General features: G+C 46.3%; 1 protein-coding gene across 5 annotated transcripts in view; it reads right to left on the bottom strand.

Moving 5' to 3' along the window:
* Window positions 1–7,500, bottom strand: part of pbx1b (pre-B-cell leukemia homeobox 1b) — a 100,432-nt gene that overhangs the window by 2,160 nt on the left and 90,772 nt on the right. For 2 of the 5 annotated variants that reach the window (XM_063201602.1, XM_063201603.1), the window contains 2 exons: window positions 5,986–6,075; window positions 1–1,319 (listed from right to left, as the gene is read on the bottom strand). The exon at window positions 1–1,319 is cut by the window's left edge and continues 2,160 nt beyond it. In XM_063201602.1, coding sequence (XP_063057672.1) covers window positions 1,227–1,319; window positions 5,986–6,075 — 183 coding nt within the window. In that variant the 3' untranslated portion in view covers window positions 1–1,226. The remainder of the gene's footprint in view (window positions 1,320–5,985; window positions 6,076–7,500) is intronic. The other 3 variants (XM_063201604.1, XM_063201606.1, XM_063201605.1) reach the window with 2 other exon arrangements.

Genomic DNA, 7,500 nt, shown 5'->3' with positions numbered 1-7,500 from the left:
TACAATTTTGAAGGGGCAAGTCACATTTTGTATGCATCATGTAATGATTTACTGTAATTACCATGAGCAAAATTATTAACAAACTTTTTTTTGCAAAACCCCTTCTTGGAACCACTCATGTTTCTCTCCCGTGATGGACGAAAGGAGACCTACTTGAATAATAGTCCCTCTGTGATTCTTTTTTTCCCCCTGCTTGACTAAAAAGTGTACATAATAGTATGTCCATAGGCTGAGTCAAACTATCATTTCTTGGGCCCTGTTTTCACAAAAATGAATCTATTACAAAGTGTTTTCACAATATGTCAATATCAAAAAAATGAAGTTTTTTTTTTGTTTCGTTTTTTAAAGAACGTATTTATAAGGTATCAAATACTTTGGCACAATGAGTAAAACAATGTCACTATTGGAAAACAGAGCCAAGGGTAGACATGGAGGCCTTAAACGTCAGATGAAAACATTATTTTCTTTCAAAAAAATGATCATGGTGTTTCTTACGAAAAATGACATTTTCCTTTTTTTTGTTCCATTTTGTTTTTGTTGTTGTTGTTTTTTAGAGGTAGTGTGAAAGCATTCCAATCTAAAGACAAGGCGGCTGTACATACTTGATTTTGTGAATGTGTGAATGTCTGTGTTTTGTTTTGTATTTTTTTTGTATTTTTTTACAAAGTCTCTTCAGAAGAAGCGAGATCAGTACACAGAATGTCACCGCTGTAACAGTGGACACAGACACAGGGGGGAGGTGAGGGTAAAGGTGACGATGACATCACCAGCGGCGAGAGAGAAACCAGAGCCGGACGATGACAGTTGGGTGAGTGGAGAGAGTCACTGGCGATGACTGCTGAAAGAGTCCGGACAAATAGGAGCAGTGTGTGTGTCTGTGTGTGTGTGTAGTGTGTGTTTGTGTGGAGGGGTCAAGTCGTGCTCTCCCCATGTCCAGCTTACAGAGTGCTATTCTTCCCCCTCAATCAAGGTAAGGGCTGTCCTGGCCTTTGTGTTATGCATGTGTGTGTGTGTGTGTGTGTGTGTGTGTGTGTGTGTGTGTGTGTGTGTGTGTGTGTGTGTGTGTGTGTGTGTGTGTGTGTGTGTGTGTGTGTGTGTGTGTGTGTGTGTGTGTGTGTGTGTGTGTGTGTGTGTGTTCCATATGTGTTTGTGGGTTTCGTGTGTGTATAGTGTGTGTGTGTATCGCTATAGTTGTGTGAGAGAGGGAGGGTGGCAGGTGATGGCGATCAGTTGGACGTGTCGGAGTGGACGCTTCCAGGTCCTTCTGTGGGAGAAGTCACTGACGAGGGGGTTGCGGCGTCCTGCCATCCACCATTAGCCTGGTAAGGAGAGAGGAGGGGAGGAGAGGTGAGGTGAAGAGTCAAGTCAAGTCAAGTCAAGTCAAGTTTATTGTCAATTTCTTTACATGCACTGGTCGTACAAAGAATTTGAAATTGCGTTTCTTGCTCTCCCATGCAAACATAGACTAATCTAGTTAAGGACATAGACAGTATAGACATAGACAGTACTCATACATGGACATAGACAGTATGGACGTAGACATTGCTCATACAGACATTTAAAGTGCAAGACTGGACAACAGAAGACTTGTAGAGAACATACATTAAGAGGAGGTATTTTGTTGTTCTTTTTCTAAAAGTCCTTTATAGCGTTCTGACATAGTAATAGTAGCATTTGAAGAAATAAATAATTAAAAAAGGTTTTTATTAAATACACCAGCAGCAGTATGTGTGTGTGTGTGTTTGTATGTGTTTTGTGTGCGTGTGTGTGTGTGTGTGTGTGTGTGTGTGTGTGTGTGTGTGTGTGTGTGTGTGTGTGTGTGTGTGTGTGTGTGTGTGTGTGTGTGTGTGTGTGTGTGTGTGTGTTTAGTGCAGGTAGAAAGTGCGGTGTGCGTCTGTGTGTGTGTACCTGTGTATGTGTGTGTGTGTGTGTGTGTGTGTATGTGTGTGAGTATGAGTTGTGTGTCAGTGTGTGTATGTTTGGGTTTAGTGCAGAAAGTGCAGTGTGCTTGTGTGTGTGTGTGTGTGTGTGTGTGTGTGTGTGTGTGTGTGTGTGTGTGTGTGTGTGTGTGTGTGTGTGTGTGTGTGTGTGTGTGTGTGTGTGTGTGTGTGTGTGTGTGTGTGTGTGTGTGTGTGGTGTGTGTGTGTGTGTGTGTGTGTGCATGTGTATGTTTTGAGTTAGTGCAGGTTGAAAGTTCAGTCACAGATGTAGTAGTGCAGGTGGAATGTTCAGTCGCAGATATGGAGGAGGAAGACGAGAGGAGGAGAGGTGAGGCGAAGAGGAGGAAGTTGAGAGGAGGGGAGGAGAGGCGAAGAGGAGGAAGAAGAGAGGAGGGGAGGAGAGCGAGGAGGAGGAAGAAGAGAGGGGGGGAGGAGAGGCAATGAGGAGGAAGAAGAGAGGAGGGGAGGAGAGGCGATGAGGAGGAAGAGAGGACAGGAGGAGAGGTGAAGAGGAGGAAGAGAGGAGGGGAGGAGAGGCGAAGAGGAAGAAGAGGGGAGGGGAAAAGAGGAGAAAGAGCGGACGGGAGGAGAAAAAGATGTGAGTTTAAGTGGAAACATAATCAGACCATAATACTGTATATGTACAATTTGCCTCCTCGAATCAAACCAACTAGTGTCCTTAGGCTGTTTGCAATGGACTACACATGGGTCTAGTATGAACAAATTGAACATACGACATGTCCAAAGGGTTAGTATCTGTTTGCTATAACTAATGCCCCAAGCCAATACCATGGCATGACAATATGTTAACTAGATCACAGCATACTTTCTAAAGGGAAGGAAATAACAGAAATGAATAATCCCTTTACCCTTAGTCCAATTGTTCATTCAGTCAATCATATCCTGTGTTAAAATACAATATATTTCTTTCTCTTTTTTACTGTTTAAAAGACTGAAATATTTCTTTCTTTGCTGAGAAAAATAGCACCAGAGTAACTGTAATTGGTCGGAGTTAAACGCTCGTCAATTTCACTGACAGGTTGTAATAATACAGCAGTGCATGAAGTGCCCTCACAAAAAGATTACAAAAAAGGCAACACGTCAGATTACCAAAAAAAAGAAAGGCAACCAAAAAAACCCAGAAAAAAACAAAAGAGGAATCAGTGGCTGCAATTATGACAGTTGAGATTGAAATGAAAATACAATGAGCAACGCGGCAGCCATTTCGAATTCGCCAGACAGGCCTTTAAAGAGCATTTGGGGGATATTAATAGCAAATTTCATGCCATCAGAAACGGCAGGAAATGGTCCTCGACAGCCTCTTATTTCAAAGCCTGTTATTTAAGACCAAGGCAGTCTGTAATCAAAGCAGGGGTTGGACAGGAAGAAAGAAAGAAAGAAATAACGAAAGAAAGAAAGGAGAGAGGAGAAAAAAAAACGCCTTCAGCTTTTGGTGACACTCTCTCTCTCTTGCTTGCCCGTCTATTTTAACGGCTGTAATTACTCCTCAAGTCAACCACAAAACGCATTATGTACTCAGTCATTACACAGGCGGCACACACAGGAGGAGGAGGACGGGGAAAGGAGACGCTCCCCCGACCCTTCTTTTTCCTCCTCTATTGTCCTCATCGCCCCAACCGCTGGAGGGAGATGATGGTGTGTGACCTGAGCGGAGACCTCCTAGGAGACCTGGAGAGCCACGCTGCTGCCAGACAATTATGAATATACAGCAGAAATGTCTGCAGTAGCTACCTTTCAGGTAAAAATCAAAATGTACACGTCGTCTCCAGAGGGCACTGTCATTCAGTCAATGCTTCACTCTACGCTGTAGACTTACTTATATATACTGATTATTTTTTGTTTGCTTGCTTTTTGAGATCACTAACGTTTCCAAAAATAAATCTGCATTTTAGCTCTTCACATTATGTGCAGAGAGCATATTCACAATAGACAGTAACCTCAAGCAAGTCCTCAAATGACTGCAGAATTCCTAAAACCCAGTCCCACAGAGCAGACCAACCCTGCTGCAACATCCCCATGCCCAGACAAATGAATTAAAAAAACAAAATTGTGTCAAACCGCAGACATTAACTGTGGAAAAACTCAGGCGGGTAGGCAGTTCGGGGAGTAGGCAGACAGATAGACGGTAACCACTTTAGTGTTAGCATGGTCTCCGCCTGAGCTGGGTCAGGTTGGGCAGTGCAGGGGGCGTCTGCACGGCTGCTGTCTGGGGAGAGGAGCTATCTGCTGGGGCATGGTGGCTGAGCGTGTCTGGGTGCGGTAGCGCTGTGGTGGTAGAGTGGCTGCTGCATATGGTAATGTGCTCGCAAGGGGTTATCAAAACCATAAGAGCCCAGACGGCTAGTGGAGTGGAGAGGGGGGTATAAAAGGATGAAATATATTTATTCATTTTAGGAATAAAAAAAACCCTTGAATCGGATCTGAATATATCTGTGTATTTCTGTGCTTTTCTACGGGAAGCAGAGTATGCCATTAGCATATGGAGGGTGAGGCTGGGCGAGAGCAAAGGGAGGGGGGTGGGGGTGGGTAGTGGGCATTTCAGTCACACGGGACACCCCTGACCCCCCGCATTCCCCCCAAGGGCCCCTCCTCTCTCTCCTCTCCTCTCCTCTCCCCTCCCCTTCCCTCTTCTCTCCTCTCCTTTCCACTCCTATCCTCTCCTCTCCTTTCCTTTCAACTCCCCTCCGCTCCTCTCCTCTCCTCTCCTCTTTCTCCTCTCCTCTCCTCTTTCTCCTCTCCTCTCCTCTTTCTCCTCTCCTCTGCTCCTGTCCTGTTCCCGGCCGCTGCTAAGGCAGCGAGCGGTGATAGCGAGGACGAGGATGGGGACGAGGACGATGTGCAGGCAGCGGCGATGGCGCAGCTCGCTGTCAGAGCCATTAGCGCGGCGGGAACGTGATCTGAGCAATGCGCTTGGATTGCTGTCCCAAGTCCACACTCCGCTCTCCTTGTGTCTGTCTTATCGATTTTCCCCTTTACGACGCAGCTTGTCGCTGTGAATTTTCCTGCTGTGCAAAAAAGAAGCCACAGTGCACCCCCCACAACCACTCCTTTCCACACCCTCACCCCCCCTACTACACCAACTTAATCCAACCCAGCCTACTTTTGATACTACAAAGAAAGAAAGAAAGAAAGAAAGAAAGAAAGAAAGAAAGAAAGAAAGAAAACAGACAGGAAAAAGGCGGAAGGATAAGAAACTAAAACATTCGAAACTGACTCCATAAGCGGAACCCTCTTTGCTGAACTGCATCCGGACATATGTAGGAAAAATATCGGCTGTGTTTTTTTTTAGCACAAGCATCTAGTTGGTTTGTTTTCGACATTTGTATTTGTGTCGTCCTGTCTGACTGTGGCGTGATAATGAAGGTCAGGTGACCCCAGGGGGAGAGATGGCGGTGGGTGCAGAGGGGAGGGGTGGGATGTTGCTAGTAACGGGGGTGGCGGGGTGGGGGCGCCGCACGTCTTGTCACGCCTGTGGGGTGTGTCACCTGTTTGCTCTCAATGGGGAGTGTGTGTGTGTGTGTGTGTGTGTGTGTGTGTGTGTGTGTGTGTGTGTGTGTGTGTGTGTGTGTGTGTGTGTGTGTGTGTGTGTGTGTGTGTGTGTTTGTGTGTCCCCTGTGTGTGTGTGTGCACGTGTGTGTGTGTATGTCTGCACTCCGGCCAGTGTGTGGCTGCAGGTGGCGGGCCAAAGCTGATTGGTCGTGACAGGCTCAGGCGGTGGCCTCCGTGTCCGTGTGTGCTGGGCAGTGCGCTGCCCGTGGCGTGACCGATACAGAAGCAATCAACTAGGTGACCACAGCGCGCGGACAAGTCTTACTAAGTGGCATTCTGAGCCCTATGGCTTTGAAATAATTGGTAGAAGGCAGGGGAGGGTTGGAGAAGAAGGGAAAAAAAGAAAAAAAAAGAATAAAGGAAAAAAAGAGCGAAAAGGTTTTGTGTTTTTCTTTCTTTTGCTCTCTCTCTCTCTCTCTCTCTCTCTCTCTCTCTCTCTCTCTCTCTCTCTCTCTCTCTCTCTCTCTCTCCTTACATTGATGCCCTGCGGACTGTACATCTGGTTCGCTGTGAGTCCGTCATTGTATCCGCCTGTCTGGCTGATAACATGGCGAAGGGTATCCACCTGCAACGCACGCACGCATGCACACACGCACACACACACACACACACGCACACACACACACACACACGCACACACACGCACACGCACACAAAGACAGAGGGAGGGAGAACAAAAGCAAAAGCAAGGTCAGTGCGCTCCAAGACACACAAAGACTAAAGAATAGCCAAGGAAAAAAAATGAAACTGCATTGTATAACAAAATACAAATCATGTCTGGCAGTTCAATAAAGTGGAGCTACTCAAGTCATCAGGCCCCCTGCAACTCCAGTTCCCAATAAAACACAAAGGAAAAAGGAATTTGCCGTCATAAAATAAATGCTTCGGCAAAGGGGCAAGACTATAAGATCAGCCTCTTATTAATATGAATGGTTTCTGACAGATCCAACTATGCTTTGCTCCATACACAAACACCTCATATGAGAAGAGTATTGTTTCTGTGTCAGATAACAAGCTGCAAATGAGAAGCCATTTGTCATGTGGCATCATCGGCCATTTGTGCTTCCAGCCTCCGTATTAAAGAGCCGTGATGTTGCCCGTGGCACGTGCCTCTTACAGCAGGGCTTGTCAGGCAATCACCCGGGCCGTGCCTGGAGGTCCTCTAAACCTGTTGTTACCCTGAGAAGCTCTGACTTCCAGGACAGAGCGGGTCCGTATTCGCCCAGGAAAGGTCACTCAATATCGGATCAATAGCAGATCCAGACTGGGTCTCTGCCAGGCTAGCCCAACAAGAACTCAAGACCGACCAAGGGTAATGCACTGTCTGAAATCCTCCCATGTTCACTACATTAGCACACTACGTGTTGTGTCCCAGTTCCATTAGCTGACACACTACAACATAGTGCACTAAATAGCGAATAAGTGAACATTTCAGATTTGGTCCAGGTCCTTGCCAGGTTTACCCTGCAAGAGTTCCCATCCAGACTTATGCAAAAAGACCTTAGCCAGATGTTCTCCGGAATTATCCACCTTATTATACCCCACTCACTTCAACGTTTGTCGTACTCTCACAGAATTTCCAGCCATAAAGTTCCGCTGAATGACCTCCACTGATGTCTATGGACTCCACTGCACAACTAGAAATTTAATGAGAGTAACGTGGCACCCGAGTATCTGCTAGAAAATAAGGTGTCAGGGCACTACTGTACTAACTGTGGAGTAGTACGATAGGGGAGTAAGGTTGTCGCTGGACTATCCACCTTATTATCAACAGCTAAAAGCTTAGCACAATTACTATTTTGCTAGCGGCGCTAGTATTAAATCATTCAGAGGGACTATGGGCTGCCTAACCAGAACTAGCAGGCCGGAAACTCCATGAGAGTGCGACGACGTTGAAATGGGCAGGGCGTAATAAAGCGAATAACCAGATGTGGACCAGTTGTGGGCCCGATCTGTCCCAGAGTCAGGGTCGCCACTACAGAAACTGTGG

The sequence above is a fragment of the Engraulis encrasicolus genome, chromosome 6 (assembly GCF_034702125.1).
Source record: "Engraulis encrasicolus isolate BLACKSEA-1 chromosome 6, IST_EnEncr_1.0, whole genome shotgun sequence".
NCBI lineage: Eukaryota > Metazoa > Chordata > Actinopteri > Clupeiformes > Engraulidae > Engraulis > Engraulis encrasicolus.
The sequence above is the reverse complement of the archived record's forward strand: the minus strand, read 5'-3'. Positions and strand labels throughout refer to the sequence as shown.